The sequence below is a fragment of the Brachyhypopomus gauderio genome, chromosome 3 (assembly GCF_052324685.1).
Source record: "Brachyhypopomus gauderio isolate BG-103 chromosome 3, BGAUD_0.2, whole genome shotgun sequence".
Classification (NCBI taxonomy): Eukaryota; Metazoa; Chordata; class Actinopteri; order Gymnotiformes; family Hypopomidae; genus Brachyhypopomus; species Brachyhypopomus gauderio.
The window spans coordinates 891,160-912,848 of record NC_135213.1 but is presented as its reverse complement, the minus strand read 5'-3'; the positions used below and the strand labels follow the sequence as shown (position 1 = coordinate 912,848).

At 44.4% G+C, this 21,689-nt stretch overlaps 1 protein-coding gene across 3 annotated transcripts in view; it reads right to left on the bottom strand.

Moving 5' to 3' along the window:
* Nucleotides 1-872: 872 nt before the first annotated feature.
* Nucleotides 873-21,689, bottom strand: part of LOC143509898 (A disintegrin and metalloproteinase with thrombospondin motifs 12-like) — a 29,542-nt gene continuing 8,725 nt past the window's right edge. For all 3 annotated transcript variants that reach the window (XM_076998758.1, XM_076998759.1, XM_076998761.1), the window contains 16 exons: nucleotides 19,122-19,266; nucleotides 18,829-18,921; nucleotides 18,539-18,684; nucleotides 17,895-18,064; nucleotides 16,276-16,406; nucleotides 16,010-16,130; nucleotides 13,378-13,622; nucleotides 12,793-12,934; nucleotides 12,325-12,451; nucleotides 11,860-12,070; nucleotides 10,233-11,480; nucleotides 8,834-8,986; nucleotides 8,394-8,600; nucleotides 5,095-5,241; nucleotides 3,839-3,992; nucleotides 873-3,487 (listed from right to left, as the gene is read on the bottom strand). In XM_076998758.1, the coding sequence (XP_076854873.1) occupies nucleotides 3,369-3,487; nucleotides 3,839-3,992; nucleotides 5,095-5,241; nucleotides 8,394-8,600; nucleotides 8,834-8,986; nucleotides 10,233-11,480; nucleotides 11,860-12,070; nucleotides 12,325-12,451; nucleotides 12,793-12,934; nucleotides 13,378-13,622; nucleotides 16,010-16,130; nucleotides 16,276-16,406; nucleotides 17,895-18,064; nucleotides 18,539-18,684; nucleotides 18,829-18,921; nucleotides 19,122-19,266 (3,559 nt within the window). In that variant the 3' untranslated portion in view covers nucleotides 873-3,368. The remainder of the gene's footprint in view (nucleotides 3,488-3,838; nucleotides 3,993-5,094; nucleotides 5,242-8,393; nucleotides 8,601-8,833; nucleotides 8,987-10,232; nucleotides 11,481-11,859; nucleotides 12,071-12,324; nucleotides 12,452-12,792; nucleotides 12,935-13,377; nucleotides 13,623-16,009; nucleotides 16,131-16,275; nucleotides 16,407-17,894; nucleotides 18,065-18,538; nucleotides 18,685-18,828; nucleotides 18,922-19,121; nucleotides 19,267-21,689) is intronic.

Genomic DNA, 21,689 nt, shown 5'->3' with positions numbered 1-21,689 from the left:
AAGGGCAGGCCCGGGGCCACTGTAATCCATCGCCTCCGGGAGTAGTCAATCCCCTGCAGGGCGTCCGCCACGAAACAACTCAGAACACCCTTCCTGGAAAGATGGGAAAACAGACAACACACAGCAGCACAGACACTGTCTAAATAGCTAGCTACATTTAAATGGCTTTATTCAGTCCCGTGCAACGTAATGAATGATGAGTTGTGGCCCCTTCCATTGTGTTGTGACTGGATTTGCAGCGCATTCCCAAAATGTTGCACGTTTTCATTTTGTTTCATTGTATCTGGGTTTTAAGCCTCAGTTTCTGTCTAAATACCTAGCTAGCCACATTTTAAGAGCATTTAACTTACCCGTGATATAAGCAGTGACTGACAAGTAAGCAACAAAGGGAATAACTGTTTTTAACGAGAAACATGAGTTGTGTTAAACAGTATCTCATTACATAGAATGGGACTGAATTAGTAAAGGTCTTTAAATGTAACATGCAATCATGTAACACATGTAATCTAGCTAGGTTTTTAAGCCTTTGCTATCGGCCACTGTATTTTTGAAACAGGATTGATTGCTCATCCTTAGTGTCCGATTGCACATCCTTACGATGTGTTATCTGAATTTTGTACTGCGAAGTTTTTGCGTCTGAAATTCAGCAAGCGAATTTTTGACTGAATCTTTTTAACATTGAAAAAACATTGAAAACGAGTCACCGAAATTCAGATACATAATTTCAGAGGCATACAAATTCAGATACATGATATCAATGCAAAAAATAATAATTCAGTGCTAGAAATTCAAAGGCATTTCAATTTCAAAATCTAGTGAGACATATTTGCTTACATACATGTTTATCACATTAATACATAAAGTACCAAAAATTCTGTTGCTTTGAAAAAGGTTTATTGAAACTCTCACATTAATAAAAACATTGCTGGTGTCAAAACTGCTGAGGTCAAGTTTGTGATGTCATTAACTGATAAATCATTAACTAATAAATCGTAAACCATACGACCACATAAATTCTTTCTTCCACTTGACTCAAACTTGTAGTTTGTCTTTTTTTGTAGTCGTAATCATCATTATTTCATAAAAATAAATTGTCAGCACAGTCACTGGCCATTAACACATGAAATATCTCTCACAACAGGATACAAAGAAATACTTGTCACTTTGTCATCACTAACATCAAGTGGTGGAGACATGTAGATGGCAAATTGCCACAAAATCTATTTTGTGGCAAACTGCCACAAAATGTAATTAATTCCATGTTCGATAAACAGGCTGCTGATCTTGTGCGTGCACACAGTGAAAGCATTTGTGTTGTTTAATTACTAATGGTGTTTATTTGTGAATGTGTGGAAATGTGTGACTGATTAAAACTGTGAAAAAACAAGCCACAGACAGGCGTTGCATTTTTAGTGACCAAGAAGTGAAATGATGTTGCCGCAAGCAGCAGACAATACAAACTATCCACCCATAGTAGTGGGACATGGTAGAGAGATGTCCACCCTTATTAGTGGGACAGGGTAGAGAGATGTCCACCCATAGTAGTGGGACATGGTGGAGAGGAGATGTCCACCCTTAGTAGTGGGACATTGTAGAGAGATATCCACCCTTAGTAGTGGGACATGATGGAGGAGATGTCCACCCTTAGTAGTTGGACATGGTGGAGAGACCCCGCCCAGCATCACCGCTGGGACACCTGTTCGCGGACTCCCACCACTGGGACACCCGCTCATGTAGGCCATAGTGCTGACCAGCACCATACCATACGAACCCTCAGTATAGCACCAAAGCATTTCCGTATAAAATTTGAGGGGTGTTTTTTAACACCAGAGAGGTAAAGCTGGCAATCTTACCACACCTGCTGTCTCACCCTAACTCCACTGATTAATTCTTAACACATTAACAATGGCAAACAAACTCATTAATTATGCGTAAAGCACTTTTAACCATGCCTAATTAACTTGTTAACTTCTAATGAATACAATTACAAGGTGTGACAAATGCATTAGTAATGTGTAACAAACTCCATAACAACACTAAAGAACTCAGTAGCACAAAACCAAAACGTTTTTATCAATGCACATTCATAACTGTTGTAACTATTACACGATCTGACATTATCACACTGACCAGTAGAAATGAAACAACAGCACCATGCACACAGTCACTGGGCATATGGACCAACAGAAAATAAATGAACAGATTGGATGTCGTTTTCCTCATTAAGTGCTATGGACTGAATCAATGTATTGATCCAAGGCAAGGAAAGGTTTTGAATGTCATAAACAAAGTAATTCAGATGTGTCTTTGATGTCCTACAGGTTGTGTCAGTGAAAGTGCTGCAGGAAAATGACCCAATAATACAAATATTATTAAAGGCAGCTCAGGTGACACACAATGAGTTCAAAATATCAAAATACTACCCTTAAAGCTAAAAGTGTATGTTTGATTCAAAGCACCTTAGTAGATGTGAAACATCCATAAAAGGGCGTAGAGGCTGGAGCAGCCTGGTGTTCACAGTTTGGTCTTTTCCTCTTTGGTTGAGTCTCCCAGCTAAGCCAGGCAGGACACATGAACAGGACACATGAACAGGACACATGACACCCCAGGAAGAGGTGAGCAGCAGCTTCAGCACTAGGTGCAGTTATATTACAGTGGGTGGAGCCTGTGCAATAACATTACAGTGGGTGGGGCTTGTGCAGTTATATTACAGTGGGCGGAGCCAGTGCAGTAACATTACAGTAGGCGGTCCGTGTAGTAATTTTACAATGGGCGGGGCTTGTGCAGTTATATTACAGTGGGTGGAGCCTATGCAGTAACATTACAGTGGGTGGAGGTTCCACTAATATCTGGGTGGACCCACCTTTTAATTGCACATTTGAGTTCACTTCTGCCTGGTCTGGAGGGGACTGAATGTGCTTGGTTAAAATGAAATTCCAAAGCATTTGCAAATTGAAGTTCAGTTTCTTAGATATGTATTGTATAATCATCCATGTCTCAGAATTCAGAGCTTGAGCAGATGGGCGGAGCCTGTGGAGTGGCACTGATGGGTAAAGCCTATGGTGTGGAGCAGATGGGCGGAGCTTGTGGTGTTTAAGGGTGGCATTTCTCACAGGTTTGAAGAGAAATTAGAAAGCCAGAGAAAATAATTGTGGTGTCCATTTTGAGTTCATGGCTGAAGCCTGACAATATCTCTGCTGTGTTTGACCTGCAGGCAGTGTAATACAACCACACCTCGCTGCACGCCCAGGAGTGTGTGGTTTTTGTGTTGTGTATGTTTCTGTAACATGGACATAAATATCCAGTATTTTTGCTCTTTGAGGATGGAGCCACACATGTGGAGTGTTGACCTCTGACCCCTGGCAGCATCACATGGTGCAGGTGAAGCAGCACTGCTTGCGGATAGAGGCCAGGGCACAGCGTCCCAACAGCTTCAGTTTAGAACAGAACCGCCCGGACATGGTGTTCTTCTTACACACAGGACCCCCTACACACACACACACACACACACACACACACACAGATTCAGTTTAGAACAGAACCGCCCTGACATGGTGTTCTTCTTACACACGGGACCCCCTACACACACATACACACACACACACACACACACACACACACACACACACACACACAGCTTCAGTTTAGACCAGAACCATCAGAACATGCTGTTCCTCACAGACACCCACACACACACACACGCACACACACACACACACAGCTTCAGTTTAGAACAGAACCATCAGAACATGCTGTTCCTCACACACACACACACACACACACACACACACACACACACACACACACACACACACACACACACACACACACACACTACCGGGGTGGGTCCGGCACTCCTCCATTCCACAGGCACGCTCGCTCGCTGGTCTGCTTCTGCTGGGACACAGAGTGTTCTTCTGCACTGCTCCAGAACCTTCTCGTACACACCGCACTGCTCGCCCCTGTACACCTCCACCACAGCTCCTCGAACACTGACACACACACACACACACACACACACACACACACACACACACACGTACACACGTACACAGACACATACACACACGGTCATACATATACACATGTACACACACATGTACAAACATACACACACACACACATGTACACACGCATACACACTTACACACATGTACACACATATACACACATGTGCACATATACATAACCATGTACACACATAAACATACGTACACACATATACACGCACATATACATTGACAAACATACACACACCTGTATATACACATGTACATACACATATACACACAAGTACACACACATACAAACACATGTACATACACATGGTACACACACACGTACATACAAAATATATACAACACACATACACATATACACACACATCACATACCCACATTATACACATACCATGCACACACACATACACAGAATTTAGTTTTGAACAGATACGTTTATCATAGCACTACCTCACGGTGGGAAACAAGCTAGACAACCCAACACCTCACCATTCCATCTGAAACACTGACACAGTAATTGCTGTGCTTAGTGAGGTGAGGTAGAAACATACTCTTGAGTGTATCCCTATACTACTGAAAATACAAATGCATCCCCATCACTAAGCCCGTAAGTTACCTCCTTGGTACATGCCAATCCCACCTCAATAACACCGTAACTAACCCCCTCGCTAACCCCATAAACCTTATCTTCATGAGACTCATCACTAAGCCCATTGCTAACTCCATAATTAAACCCATCACCAACCCCTTTGCTAAACCCATCAATAACCCCCCTGCTAAGTGCATCACTAACCCCATCATTAACCCCATCACTAACCTTGCTAACTTCAAATGCATTTTTGATTAATAAAAGCTAAACAGCAGAACTGAATTGTGTGCATATGTTAATCAGCAGTGCTTCAGTTGCTCTATAGTGCCAAATGCATCCAGGCAGCTATACAATGGTCATGAAGCTACTGTGAGGCTACAGGTTTTCTTGCACTCTTAGCAGCATACTCTTAAGAGTATTTTTGGGTCCAACTGCATGTGGCCAAACTTAGGGTGTGGTGGAGGATGGTGAGATAGACATACTGACCTCCTGCCAGGGGTCAGCGACCCATGTCACACAGGGCTGGGGTCTACAGGGTGCTGTGCTGTTAGGGCGGAGACTTGCGTTGCAGTGCTGGTGTTCTGGACAATACACCAGCCTCTCCCTCACACCTCCTCCACAGCTTTTAGAGCACTGACACAAAGAGGCAGAGACACAGACATCAGGAAAGATCAGATATGCAGTACTCATGAAATGAACTGTGAAACCAAGCATGCCATCATCCACACCATTATTACAAAGGATGTCTGAGAATGACATGAGCCAGAAATTCAGAGAAGAAGGGAAACTACTGCAGAGTGGCTACTGAGAGGAACAGTGGTGGATCAGATGGATTTCATTGGTCTGCGCTGTCAGGATCAGACGAATGCCATTGGCCTGTACCGTCGGACGGATTTTGTCTGTGGGTGCAAGTGTGGGAGTGGGGGCGTGGGTGAGTATGTAAATGAGTATGAGTATGGGTCTAGTATGTATATAGTATGATCAGATTATATATTAATTCAGTGTATGTAGGTGGTTGAGGCTGGGAAAGTATGTGAATATGGGTCTGTGTGTGGGTGAGTGTGGAGGGCAATGTAGGTGTTACATGAGTGGGTAGCTTGGTGAGTTAAAATTGGATGTGTGTGGGGGGATTTGTGGAGGAGTATGTGAGTGTTGGGTGTTTATGTGATATGTGCGTGTGTTTGGGTGAGGATGTGTTTGGGTATGTGAGTGTGTTTGGGTGAGCAAGTGACTGGGTGAGGATGTGAGTGTTTGGGTATATGAGTGTGTTTGGGTGAGTATGTGAGTGTGTGTTTGTGACTGGGTGAGTATGTGAGTGTGTTTGGGTGAGGATGTGTTTGGGTGAGGATGTGTTTGGGTGAGTATGTGAGTGTGTTTGGGTGAGTATGTGTTTGGGTGAGTGTGTGTTTGGGTGAGTGTGTGTTTGGGTATGTGAGTGTGTTTGGGAGAGTTTGTGTTTGGGTGAGTATGTGAGTGTGTTTGGGTGAGTATGTGACTGGGTGAGTATGTGAGTATGTTTGGGTGAGTTTGTGACTGGATGAGTATGTGAGCGTGTTTTCGTGAGTTTGTGACTAGGTGAGTACACTGTAAAAAACAAAACTTAAAATTGCTTGCCTTACTATGATTTTTAGTTTAGCTGAGCCAAAAATAATTAATTGCACCATAAACTATACCAAAGTAATTGGATCAGCTTACTTTATTGAGTTTCTTGTTAAAAGTTGATCTGATCTTACAACCTGCATTGTCAAAATAAACAAATTGTAGTTGAACCCTAGTTAAGGCCAGGCCAACTCCTCTGCGCATGCTCAATTTGACTCCTTAGTTGAGAACGGGGCGGGGTTTGCGATTTCTACCAGAATTGGACTTCGGACAACTTGAAATGGATTTCACCTGTGGCAAGCAGCAACCTACGCTACTCTGAACTGAATATTAACGTCCAAATGTGTTCTGTCATTTGTCTTATATGACCCAACTTCAGTTAGCTATTCTTAGTATTGAATTTAGAGATTTATGTACATGTGAACAAGATATTGTAGCGTCGGGCCAATGGGGGGGGTGTCATAGGGTGACGTCATTACCCATGAGCCCTTGCGGCTCCGGCCCTGTTATGCGCATTATGTGGTGTTTATGTCTGTATAGTGTTATTAATGATTATTAATTGTGTGTTATTAGTTACGTCACCCCGGTCCATTTTTTATGTACATGTGCATTATCCGAGTTCCCCCTCCATGTATGTGTAACATTGCCATCTTCATGACCTCCCCCTGTGTTTCATGTGCAAGGCCAAGCTATTTCAGGCCTTGAGTTTGATCTGACTGTGCTTGTGAGTGCCAATTTTCTTGTGAGGTGAGAATGAAACCTCTGTTCTTAATAAGAATGGACTTGTCTGTGGCCTCTTTCTCCCACACCACGCCACAATATAATAAGTGTTTAATTTAATAAATTTGGAACTCTTGGTATGTAAAACTTACATTTTGAGGTTCATATACATGGGCAAGAGAAATTATCTGAACAAGACATAATAAGTTAGCATGGCAAGATAAATTATCTGAACAAGATATAATAAGTAGTGCTGTCAATTCCAGGTGCCGCGATTAAAAGTCCTCACCAGGATTTTGCTCAAGCTTGCTAGATTTTCTAATTAGCAATCCAGGTAAAATTAGTGGAATCAACACAATCCAGGATGCCTGAGCAAAATCCTGGTGAGGACTTTTAATCGTGGCACCTGGAATTGACAGCACTAATAATAAGTTAGCATAACTTGAGTCATTTGGAATTATTTGTAAGGAATACTTAAAATCTGAAGTTTATATACCTGTGAAAAATAAATAATTGGAACAAGAAATAATAAGTTGGCTCAACTGTGAGTGAATTTCTTAAAAACTTAAGAGTTTGAGTTGGGATCAAAACTCAAAAATCGAGTGCAGTAAGTTGCCTTGAAATTTTGAGTTTTATAGTGTATGTGAGTGTGTTTGGGTGAGTATGTGAGTGTGTTTGGGTGAGGATGTGTTTGGGTGAGTATGTGAGTGTGTTTGGGTGAGTATGTGTTTGGGTGAGTATGTGAGTGTGTTTTGGTGAGTTTGTGACTAGGTGAGCATGTGAGTGTGTTTGGGTGAGTATGTGTTTGGGTGACTGTGTTTGGGTGAGTATGTGACTGGGTGAGTATGTGAGTGTGTTTGGGTGAGTATGTGTTTGGGTGACTGTATTTGGGTGAGTATGTGACTGGGTGAGTATGTGAGTGTGTTTGGTTGAGTATGTGTTTGGGTGATTATGTGAGTGTGTTTGGGTGAGGGTGTTTGGGTGAGTGTGTGTTTGGGTGAGGATGTTTGGATGAGTATGTGAGTATGTTTGGGTGAGTATGTGTTTGGGTGAGTATGTGAGTATGTTTGGGTGAGTTTGTGATTGGGTGAGTATGTGAGTGTGTTTGGGTGAGTTTGTGATTGGGTGAGTCTGTGAGTGTGTTTGGGTGAGTATGTGTTTGGGTGAGTATGTGAGTGTGTTTGGGTGAGTATGTGACTAGGTGAGTATGTGAGTGTGTTTGGGTGAGTTTGTGACTGGGTGAGTATGTGAGTGTGTTTGGGTGAGTATGTGACTGGGTGAGTATGTGAGTGTGTTTGGGTGAGTATGTTACTGGGTGAGTATGTAAGTGTGTTTGGGTAAGTATGTGAGTGTGTTTGGTTGAGTATGTTTGGGTGAGTATATGAGTGGGTTTGGTTGTGTATGGCAGTGTGTTTGGTTGAGTATGTGAGTATGTTTGTGTGAGTGTGGAGGTGTGGGTGCAGTACCGGTCCCCAGGGTGAGTGCCTCCACTGCATGTCGAGTTGGGGGAGGGGCTGGGGGCGGGGCTGGATGCAGGTCTGGCTGCAGGGCTGGGTGCGGGGCGGCTGGGTAGACAGCACCTGGCAGTGGTACGGCCTCAGAGCTCTTCCAGTCTGAGTGTCCACACACTGCACATCACGACGTCGCATACCGCTGGCACACCCCTCAAGACACTGTCAACACATACACACACAAACACAAATGACAAATGATACCACTTAATCAGGTTGTGTCAGAGAAGGGAAAGAAGTAACCAGTGCAGTGTTCTGGTGACCTCTAGTGGCAACAATAGGTATTGCTTTGAGCATCTCAGGCCATGCACCAATCAAAATATGATAGCCACTTCAGGTTTGTTATAATGGTTAGGATAATGAATGTATGTGTGCATATAGAGGACCAGTCTCACCTTGCTCCAGTTGGAAGCGTGCCAGGTGGCGCAGGGTCGAAGGTTACAGTGTCGGGCAGGTTCAGGTTTGGTGGTTGTGCTGCAGTCAGCTTCCAGTTCAGAGCTGCAGCTGATCTGGCGCCATACAGCACCCAGACCGCATGTTGTGGAACACTGACACATTATAACACACATTATAATACGTATATATACATTATAACACTGACACATTATAACACACATTATAACACACATTATAATACGTATATATACATTATAACACTGACACATTATAACACACATTATAACACACATTATAATACGTATATATACATTATAACACTGACACATTATAACACACATTATAACACACATTATAATACGTATATATACATTATAACACTGACACATTATAACACACATTATGAACTAACGTTCAAACTGGTCAGGCGGGACGCAAGTGCAGGAGATTAAACAAACAACCAAACACAATACAAAAACCAGGCATAGGGAAAACATACACAACACAATAAACAGACACGGCAATCTAGCAAAACCACGACAGGGAACAGAAACACTAACCTATGCACTTGAACAGAGATGACATCTCGGGGGCAGAGCTTAGACGTGGCAATAACACTGACATTATAAGACATATACCTTTAAACCCACCACACTATAATGCGCACATGCACACATACACACATGCATATACACACACGCATACACAAACATATACCATTAGACCCACCACTCTATAACATGTACACAAACCATGAGACCCACCTTATAACTCGATATAACACAATCACATGTACACATATGTTCATACCATTAGAACCACCAATTTAACCCTGAGATCCACCACATTATAACACACAAGCACACGCTCTATCCCACACACACTTTATAACATACACACCATTAGGCCTCCCTCTTTATAACACACACACACACACACACACACCATTAGACCCCACTCTTTACAACAGACACACACCATTAAGCCCCACTCTTTACAACACACACACACCATTAGGCCCCACTCTTTATAACACACACACACACACACACACTGGACTTGCCTTGTTTTAACCCATATATACATCACAAACATTGTACTCCCTAATAAAAACACACACACACACACACACACACACACACACTGTCAGATGCAGAATTTCTTAGGTTGCATGAATACACACAACATTCATTTTTGAGAATATTAAAAACGTGTTTAGCACATTTAGACCTAGTGGGATTAGTGGGGTTTGGATCTTAAACTTTGGCCCTAAATTATTTGTTTTCGATGTTTGATTTAGTTCTGTACTGCTCTGTAGCAAAGCTGTGTTAGTGTTCTGTGCTCTGTAGGAGAGCTGTGTTAGTGTTCAGGCAGGAGTGTGACTGCATGCGTCTGTACCTGACTCCAGTTTCCCACTACCCAGAATGCCATGCTGTTGTTGTCTTGTTTGTTCAGGTTGCTGTAGCCGTCCCTGGATGTGGGTGTGTCAGTGGTCATCGGAGGTGTGGCTGTGGTCGTTGGGGATGTGGCTGTGGTTGCTGGGGGTGTGGCTGTGGGCGTGGTAGCTGGCCAGCTCTGTCTCCGCCGGATGCTGTCCAAGTTTGCACCTGCCTGTAGTTTCTTCCAAAGGTGTGAGTTTGCGGTCCTGGGCTTTGGGCGTCTTCTACTGGCAGGGGTGGTTTTGGGGTGTAGAACTGAAGCAGCTTTAGTCTTAAGGTTTCTTGTGGTGTAAGAGTTGTTTCTGCTAGTCCACCAGGGGGTGCTCCACTGTTGTTGGGGAAGAGATGTATGGCTGGCTATCTGCTTAACTGTGGAGGCCACTGTGTGGCTGGTGGTTTTAGTATTGGATGGGCTTGTTGTGGTGAGGAGAGTGTGTGTTACAGTTGCCTCGGCTATGTTTGTTGTGGCTAGGGATGTGCCTGTGACTGCTGTCTTGGCTGGGTTTGATGTGGTTAGGGAAGTGTGTCTGACTGTTGTCTTGGCTGGGTTTGTTGTGGTTAGGGAATTGTGTCTGACTGTTGTCTTGGCTGGGTTTGTTGTGGTTAGGAGAGTGCGTCTGACTGTTGTCTTGGCTGGGTTTGTTGTGGTTAGGGGACTGTGTGGGTCTGAATATAGAAAAGGTGTTTGTACAGTAGTAAAGTCTTCTTCCTCATGACCTCCTTGCTCCACTATGTAGTCATAACCTGGGGTGTATCTAGAGCCTTCCTCAGGAGGCAGTAGTGCAGTGCTACCCTCTTCTTCCTCAATGACGCTGGGGTCCGTAGTAGGGCGGTGTGTAAGTGTGGTGTGTGTGTCGTCCTCTGCACTTCCATTCCTCACAAGAATGAAATCACGATCATCCTTGTGAAGCACGTCTGGCAGTGGCCTGTGTGTGAGGCTAACAGAGGGTGTGGTCAGGGTGGAGTCATGCTCGCTTATGGCTGTGTGGGGTGGGGTCGAGGTGGGCCAGGCTGTAGATTTAGGGGTGGGGTTCTGAGGTCGGACCTGTGGGCCAGAGGAAGGGCCGACCCGTCGGTGGGAGGAGCAGCCCTGGAGGTTACAGAAGGCTGTGGAGCGTGGCTGGGTCACAGGGTCACAGTGGACTTGGGGTTTAGTCACACAGCGTACGACACGAGACTTAATGCCTCCACCGCAGGTCAGAGAACACTACAGCAGAAACACAGCAGTTAGTGTATAAGAATCCAACAAACACACTCTGTTCAAACACTGCAACACTAAACACACTCTGTTCAAACACTGCAACACTAAACACACTCTGTTCAAACACTCCAGCACCAAACACACTCTGTTCACACATTCAAACTCCCACTCTGTTCACAAACTCCAACATCAAACTTACTCTGCTCACTTTCTCAAACACTAAACAATTTGACACTTAAAACAACACTAAACACTCTAGTCACACTCCAGCACCAAACATTCTTCGCACTGTGAAATACAGAGGAACATTTAAAAACGATGTTCATGACAGATTTTATAAGCAACCTGACAAATGTATAAGTTTTAAATGACCCTATGACCCCACCTTGCTCCAGTTCCCGACGGCCCAGGCGGAGCTGCAGGCCAGGTGTCTGTTGCAGGGTACGGCTGCTTTGGGCTTTAGAAGCTGCCTGCAGTTCCCAGTGTGCAGCACTCTCTCCTCACCTGCCACGGTGCGCACACACATAACCGTGCGCTTACGTACCCCCTCCGGGCCACACGAGGCTGAGCACGACTGCCATCCTCCCACCCACCACCTGGGGGCAGTCATCAACTCAGTAAGGAGTAAGGACAAAGGGCTTCTCAACTGGAGACGTCTCTGAAGTAGAGACAGCCGTCTCTGAACTGGAGACATACGTCTCTGAACTAGGGACTACAGGTTCTTGCGTACAATTAGCTCACTTAGCTAATCCTAGCTCATGTAGATAACCTCATTGATGATTGAGGTTTTCAGAGTTTCCAGTATTTCAGAGCATAAACAGGTCTTTATTGGTTTGAGGAATGAACACACCTGGCAGGACAGTCCATGATCTTACAATCACGATGTTGGTCACTGGGGCGAGTTTCTGGGTCACACAGAGCCTCATCAACCACACCCACTTCAGCCTCAAAACAGCGAACAGGCTGCTTCTGCCCACCTGGGGAGTGTTATCACTGGTAAACATGACAACATTCATGATGCACTGTAAGTAACAACAATAACACCGATAACCACAGTCCACTTTTATCATAGATGTTAAGCACAGATATATGAACAGCACCCATAATGTACTGCAAATAACCATTATCACCAGATGACATAAACTACTGCATAACTATCAACTTAAAAATATCACAATATTCAACCACTGACAGCATCTATGAAGTTTTATTATATATTTTATATACATTCATAGGTAATCCAAGTGTGGCCATATTTCTAAAATGGCATTTTGTGTTTTCTGTTTCTCCTGCTGACTGATGTTAAACATTTCCCCACCTAGCCCACAGGTGGCGCTGCAGTCAGTCCAGGCTCCATATTTCCAAGTATACTCAGGCTGCAGCAGCTTGTTGCTGGACTGGCGGTTCTTCTTCACAGTGTACGTGTAGTGCACGCCTGGGTTCAACTCCTGGAACAGCAGCTACACAGCAGCAAGGAGAATCACACCTCACAGTGACATCAGCACAAACCACAGTGACATCAGCACAACTCACATTGACATCGGGACAAACCACAGTGACATCAGTACAAACCACAGTGACATCAGCACAACTCATACTGACATCAGCACAAACCACAAACATAACCACAAACCACAGTTACGTCAGCACAAACCACAAACCTAAGCACAAACCACAGTGACATCAGGACAAACCACAGTGACATCAGCGCAAACCACACTGTCATCAGCACAAACCACAAATGATGTCTGTACTTTAAACTGCAAAGAATTTGCACTAACTGAGCTAAACAGAGTGTTTCATTACTTTTTGTGTCTGTTGTGTTAATGTTCAATGTAACAACTGACTGAGTGATGGGCCCAGTTGACCTGAGATGAGATAAGGTGTATTAGTGTGACTGTACCTGCACCATGATGGGCTGGGTGGTGGGCCCAGGTGAGGTCAGGTTCTCCAAGTTGCCACTGCGCTCATAGTAGAACTTGGCCCCGCCCACCTGGTACTCGCCGTTCCACTGGATGATGTAATTCCCGTTGAGGTAGTACTTCTCTGAGTCCGGTGCCCGCACAGCCAGGAAGTTCCCTGCCTCCTCTTCCTCGTGGATAAGGATGTCCCTCGCTCCCGCTGGGATCAGCACCATGTCCACATAATCTAACACACGCATACACACAGGGCACCCCCACCCGACTGATGAAATTGTTATGAAGGCAGTGGGTCTAAAGGCTAACAGTATCTCCATCTGGCTATACCTGCCAGGTGACATGATGCTCAGGTCAGATGTGGGATGAATGTGTGTGCAGAGTTCAGGTGAGCTGAACAATACTGTTTACATGTCTCACAATGTTACATATTGGCAGTGTGGTTTAGGCCAGGTGAGGTGTGTGTGGTATTGAATACCAGGTGACGTGTGGTGTAGAGTATGTGAGGTGTGGTATAGGGCAGGTGAGGTGTGTGTGTGGTATAGAGCTGGTGAGGTATTGGTGTGGTATAAAGCAGGTGAGGTGTGTGTGGTATTGAATAGGTGAGGTATTGGTGTGGTATAAAGCAGGTGAGGTGTGTGTGGTATTGAACAGGTGAGGTGTGTGGTGTATAGAATAGAAGAGGTGTGTGTGGTATAGCGTAGATGAGCTGTGTGGTGTAGAATAGGTGAGGTGTGTGTGGTATAGAGTAGGTGAGGTCTGTGTGTGGTATACAGACCAGGGAAGGTATTTGTGAGGTATATAGAGTAGGTGGGGTGTGTGGGTGGTATAGAGTAGGTGAGGTTTGTGTGTGGTATAGAGTAGGGGAGGTGTTCGAGGTATATAATGTAGGTGGGGTGTGTGTGGTATAGAATAGGTGGGGTGTGTGTGGTATAGAGTAGGTGAGGTGTGTGTGGTATAGAATAGGTGGGGTGTGTGTGTGGTATAGAATAGGTGGGTGTGAGGTATATAGAGTAGGTGCGATGTGTGTGGTATATAGAGTAGGTTAGGTGTGTGTGTTATATAGACTAGGGGAGATGTTTGTGAGGTAGGTGGGGTGTGTGTGTGGTATATCGAGTAGGTGGGGAGTGTGTGGTATATAGACTAGGGGAGGTGTTTGTGAGGTATATAGAGTAGGTGAGGTGTGTGGTATAGTATAGGTGAGGTCTGTGTGTGGTATAGTGTAGGGGAGGTGTTTGTGAGGTATATAGAGTAGGTGGGGTGTGTGTGTGAGGTATAGAATAGGTGAGGTCTATGTGTGGTATAGAGTATGGGAGGTGTTCGAGGTATATAGAGTAGGTGTGTGTGTGGTATATAAAGTAGGTGGGGTGTGTGTGGTATATAGAGTAGGTGAGGTGTTTTGTGGTATAGAGTAGGTGGGGAGTGTGTGTTATATAGACTAGGGGAGGTGTTTGTGAGGTATATAGAGTAGGTGCGATGTGTGTGGTGTATATAGAGTAGGTGGGGAGTGTGTGGTATATAGACTAGGGGAGGTGTTTGTGAGGTATATAGAGTAAGTGGGGTGTGTGGTATAGAATACGTGAGGTCTGTGTGGTATAGAGTAGGGGAGGTGTTTGTGAGGTATATAGAGTAGGTGGGGGGTGTGTGTGTGTGGTATAGAATAGGTGAGGTCTATGTGTGGTATAGAGTAGGGGAGGTGTTTGTGAAGTATATAGAGTAGGTGGGGTGGGTGTGTGGTATATAGAGTAGGTGGGGTGTGTGTGGTATATAGAGTAAGTGGGGTGTGTGGTATAGAATACGTGAGGTCTGTGTGTGGTATAGAGTAGGGGAGGTGTTTGTGAGGTATATAGAGTAGGTGGGGTGTGTGTGTGTGGTATAGAATAGGTGAGGTCTATGTGTGGTATAGAGTAGGGGAGGTGTTTGTGAAGTATATAGAGTAGGTGGGTGTGTGTGGTATATAGAGTAGGTGGGGTGTGTGTGGTATATAGAGTAGGTGAGGTCTATGTGTGGTATAGAGTAGGGGAGGTGTTTGTGAAGTATATAGAGTAGGTGTGGTGTGTGTGGTATACAGAGTAGGTGGGGTGTGTGGTATATAGAGTAGGTGAGGTCTGTGTGTGGTATAGAGTAGGTGGGGTGTGTGTGTGGTATATAGAGTAGGTGGGGTGTGTGTGGTATAGAGTAGGGGAGGTGTGTGTGGTATATAGAATAGGTGTGGTGTGTGTGGTATACAGAGTAGGTGGGATGTGTGTGTGGTATATAGAGTAGGTGAGGACTGTGTGTGGTATAGAGTAGGTGGGGTGGGTGTGTGGTATATAGAGTAGGTGGGGTGTGTGTGGTATATAGAGTAGATGATGTATTTGTGAGGTATAGAGTAGGTGGGGTGTGTGTGGTATAGAGAAGGTGAGGTATTTGTGAGGTATATAGAGTAGGTGGGGTGTGTGTGTGGTATATAGAGTAGGTGGGGTGTGTGTGTGGTATAGAGTAGGGGAGGTGTTTGAGGTATATAGAGTAGGTTGTGTGTGTGTGTGTGTGTGGTATATAGAGTAGGTGGGGTGTGTGTGGTATATAGAGTAGGTGAGGTGTGGTTAGGGTGTGTGTGGTATAGGGCGGGTAAAGTACCATTGCCATTGCTCTCTTTGTAGCTGTCATTCACGGTCTCACAGCTGGAGCCGTCACCCAAACACACCCCACAACGATCCTCCTCCGCCCGAGAGTCTATTCCATAATCACAGCCCACTGACTGCATACACACACACACACACATACATTGAGGGTGAGTAAGACACATACACACACACACAGCCACACATGGAGTAAGACCACACACACACTCCTACATGTGGAGAAAGACCTCCGCCCCACAACACACCCCGCACACACGCTACCTTGCACACACCACTGATGCAGACACTCCTGCTGTTGTTCATGAAGCAGGGCGTTCCATCTGTCACTGCGTCCAGCACTTTCTCTGAGAAGTCCTCATTCACAGGTCTGCAGTGGAGCTCACAGGGACGGCCTGGGTGTTAGGGTGGGGGGTGGGGGGAGAGGGAGATGTAAAAAAACCACAAAGCCCTTTCTGTCTCTGTTTTTGTTTTTAAAAGAGAGAGAATTGAGATAGAATTGTCACTGTGAAGTTCATGCAAGGTCTGTGCACTGTAAACTCCGTGTTTGGGTGGGTGGGGGAGGGGGGTGTAAAAAACTATGAAACCCTTTCTGTCCCTGGTTTGTTTTGAGAAGAAAGAGAATTGAGAGAGAATTGTCACTGTAAACTCCATTCCAGGTTGTTACACTGTAAACTCCATGGTAGGTATTTACACTGTAGTAAAGCTGTGAACAGCTAATCTCAGCTAAATCTACGATAGTAAAAAAAATGGCAAAAGACTGGAAATTCAAAAACTCAAAGAATAAACACTGAATGTGAAAGCATCAGATCCAGGAGTTTCTGAAAGGAACCATGAGCTCAGACATTCTCCATCACTCAGACAGTTTCCAACTCTCCATCACTCAGATTCAGACTCCATCACTCACAGTCTTGATCACTCAGGCTCCATCCCTCACTCAGTCTCCATCACTCTGAATACTAAACCACAAAATAACATTCTGAATGAGAAATATATAGAATCATGTTCAGAATTCAGAACTCTGAATTGAGCAGCAAGTGTGTCTGTGGAAGAGCTTCAGGTAGTCCTGTGGTTTGGGGAATGTGAGGACATGCTCGCACACGCACACACACACGCACGCACGTACTCACACACACACACACACACACACACACACACACACACACACACACACACACACACACAGCAGGGGAATTGAACAGCCCCAGGACACAGTTCAACCACCAAGCTGTGCATAAATTAGACCAATTAAAATTCCACTGAAAGCAGAGCATTATGGGAAAATGAATGTGGTATAATCAGAGCCCAATTCAGGCTGCTTGTCTAGAATCAGTATCTCAAAGTAAACATGTCATACTTCAGAGATGGACACACGATGAGCTGCAAGCTCCCCTTAACACTAGGTCACTATTATAGATATTAACATGTCATTACCATAAATATCGACATATATCATTAACATAAATATGAACTGCTTTTAGGTTGTTAAAGTGCTTTAGTGTGCAATTAGATATTCAAACAAAACTAGCATGCATTACTGTGTAAGGAACTTGATGCATGCAGTGTTGAGTAATGGAATGAGTAATGTTAATATGCAGAATTGAGTATTAGGTGTTGGGGTTTGGGGTTGGAGTATCAGTTTGTGTCAAGGTGCCATGTTGAGTAATGTAAGGTGTTGAGGTGCACTGTTGAGTAATGTAAGATGTTGAGGTGCAGTGTTGAGTAATGTAAGATGTTGAGGTGCAGTGTTGAGTAATGTAAGGTGTCTAGGTGCCATGTTGAGTAATGTAAGATGTTGAGGTGCAGTGTTGAGTAATGTAAGATGTTGAGGTGCAGTGTTGAGTAATGTGAGGTGCTAAGGTAATGGAAAGTGTGGCAGTTACTGGTGCTGAACACAGGGATCCACTGGTAGAGCTGGTTGTGGTAGGGCACTGTATCAAACTCGCTACACTGCATGTCCCGAAACGTGGGCTGCTGCTGAGCACACGGGGGTGTGTTACAGATCCTGTAACGTTTACGCTCTCCAGTACAGTATCTCCCTCCAAACTCCGGCCTACAGAGAGAGAGAGAGAGGCAGAGCAGGGGAGAGAGAGAGAGTGGAAGAGGAAGAGAGAGTGGAAGGGGGGGGACAGAACAGCAGTTTAAATGATCAGGTAGGAAAGGGAATTCCTAAAGTAATTACAGAATAAACTGAACAATCAGATAGGAATGTTTAAAGAACACACAGAACTGACAAAGCAGGGAGAAGGGACAAAGGGAAAGAGATGGAGAGAGAGAGAGAGGGAGAGAGAGGGAGAGAGGGGAGGAGAGAAGGAGGGAGAGGGAGAGGGAGAGAGAGAAAGAGAGGGAGAGAGGAAGGAGTAGTTGTATAGGTTTCATTTCAGTGTTTCAGGAGCCACACTTCTCACACCACCCAGTCTAACTCAAATGAACAGTCAGTGGTGTTAGCTAAAACACAGCGCCCACTAAACCTGCACCTATGAGACAATGAACAGAGAGAAAAACAGAGACAGAGGCGGGGTCATACTTGGGCTGATTGCATTCTCTCTCTGCTGATTGGACGCCAGAACCACAGGTGCGTGAGCAATGGGACCATGTGTTCCACTGGCCCCACCCCCCATTCACGGTCTCTGGTAACTTCCCCACAATCACACACTCTCCTGAGATACACCACTGGGACACACACACACACACACACACACACACACACACACACACACACACACACACACACACACACACACACAGGTAAAAACACCACAGTACCTTTACAGTTAAACATTTTGTTCTCTTTACTGTGACGCATTTGCCCCTCACCTTTCCTGGTCCACACCTGGTTCCATCGATCGGGGAGTCCAGTTTTGAGCGGCAGGACCCGTTCACAGAGCACCACAGGATCTGACACACATTCTTAACCCAGAGACACAGGAAACAGTGACCTGATGGCAGCTGTCTGTTGGGAGGAATGCTTCTGTTCTGGTGTGGTTCTGTAATCTAATATGCCTCTGGTACAATTTAAGTATAAAACACTGATTTGATTGGCTAGTAATGTGGACAGCTAGCCATGGCTAAACAGGGGAGGGTGTTGTTAGCAAGAGGAGCAGTTTTACCTCCACCTCTGAGCAGAAGGTTGCATCAGGGCCGTACTGCATCTGACACTGGTGCTCTCGGGTGTACCGCACTCCTGGAGCCAGCAGAGCAGCACTGAGGTCCTTCTTAGATGGACGGTCATTCAAACAGAAACCCCAACCACGACTGAAAGACAGAGAAAATGGTCATGAGAGAGATGGAGAGAGAGAGAGAGATGGAGAGAGAGAGTTGAAGCGAGAAAGAGAGATGGAGCGAGAGAAGAGCACTGAGAGAGACAGGACTGATAATTACATATAATGGTCATTACTAGGGGTGTGACGAGACACTCAGCTCACGAGACGAGACACGATATTAGGTTCACAAGATCGAGACGAGATTTTAAGAACACTAAAATTACAAATTATATGACTGGACAACAGACTTTTTGTCACGTATGGCAACGCCCCCTCTCCTAGCTGTCACTCCGGGTTCCCTCGTGTCTGTGTTCCTTGCCTGTTTATCCCGCCCTGCTCGTTTGGCTCCGTGATTCCTTGTTTGTTACCACGCCCCTGTGTCATTGTTATCACCTGTCCCTGTTTCAGTTCAGTGTTATAAATCCCGGTGAATCCCCAGTCTGGTACAGTTCTGTACCTTACCCATTTGCCTGTTCTCGTGAGTGCTGCCCTGTTGCCCTGTATCGTCTGTTTGTTCCATCGTTCTGCGTTTTACCCGTGTTTGGTTTCTAGTATTCGTTTGTCTTGTCTCTCCGTGTTTTACGTTCGGACTCCCTCTCTGATTTGACCTCCGCCTTCCTATTCGACCCTGAGTTTGGTATTCCCTTTATTAAATCTCGCTCTCCTCAGCGTTTGTGTCCGCCTCCTCACTCCGCAGCGCGTGCTGCGTTGCACTTTTATTTAACTGAGTTACACATGCATTTTGAAATGTTTTATTATAACTCTTAACATGCATTATGTAAGCATGAACATTTAATAAACTTCTTCCTCTACAAATTGAAATTTAAATAAAATTTCATAAAAGTTAAAATAAAATAAATAAGATTAAATATTTCTCCTTTTTTCAAGTGCAAACAATATTACAGTGAGTAATATTGCTTAATGTTGTTAAGCATGACCCTAGATTTAGATACGCTTTGATCGTAAATACAGTATAGAAAAAAACTAACAATGTTCTCGCGCGTACAGCGTGAGAAATAGCGATCGCGTTGACGAGATGGGCTTATCGTACACACCACCCCACAACACTCCACAACATTCCACAACACTCCACTGTGTTGCCACTGTTCCTCTGCGCACTGAGCAAAATAAAATAAAAAGTCGGTCGTAACTCTGATCCGTCGTTAACCAGACCCGTTGTTAAGTGGGGACTCACTGTATTATGTGCAAAACAAAAATCAATGTCAATACAGAGTGCAAATAGTGCAAACAGAGCCTGACCAAGTATGTCACTGAATTTTACTGCAACTACACTGCCATGTTCATTTTTAAGAATATTAGCATCCCCACACTGCTCCCGATATCCTTTCCAGAGGTGGGACCAAGTCAGTGTTTTGCAAGTCTCAAGTAAGTCCAAGTCTTTATCCTCAAGTCCCGAGTCAAGTCTCAAGCAAAGACAGTCAACTCAAGTCAAGTCTCGAGTCAAGACAGGCAACCGTCAAGTCAAGTCCCAAGTCTGAAACTAGGAATTTCAAGTCCTTTCGAGTCTTTTTTTTTTACAGGCACCAGCGCTTTACGAATGCTACGCTGATGCGTTTCTTTACTCGTTTTGTTGGTGTCCGCCAGCCAAAAGATGACAGATCATTTACATTTTATCTTCTCTTAATTACATAAATGTACTTAAACAAGAATGTTTCGTTACATCATTTTACACGAAAATAGCAAGCTTCATCGTAAGCAAGATGCTGTCATTACGAATGGTTATTCTAAACATTTGGATAAAATGTTTAAATATAGACTAATAAAAGGTTAGGGTTATTTTTTCATTGTTTTCTGTTATTGTGGGGTCACGGTGTACTATTGGTACCTGGAGATTCAGTGGGGTCACATATTCTGAAGGCTGCCGTCAGAATTGGTGACCCCAGTTAAAAAGGCTCACCTGTACATCCCATTCATGATTTCTTTGTTGGCTGCAATGGTGAGGGAATGGTAAATCTTGTTTAAGTACATTTATGTAATTAAGAGACGATAAAATGTAAATATAAACATCTGTCATATTTTGGCTCGTGGACACCAACAAAACGAGTAAAGAAAGTGCATCAGCGTAGTTTACGTAGCATTCATAAAGCGTTTGTGCCTCTGAACAGAAACTGTGAAATAGTGCCCCCTGTGGTCACAAAACTCGACGCTCACAGAATCTGGTGTAACACTGGTCTGCGTCAGAAGGACGGAAATGAAATTAATGGGGCGCACTTTATAAATATTAATATGCGTTTTAAAATTTAGATTTGGGGTAAAATAAATCAAGTCTTTGCAAGTAAACAGGTTCAAGTCCAATTCAAGTCCCAAGTTATTGGTGTAAAAGTCCAAGTCAAGTCTAAGTCTCTGAATATTTTTTCAAGTCAAGTCAAAAGTCTTAATATTAATGACTCGAGT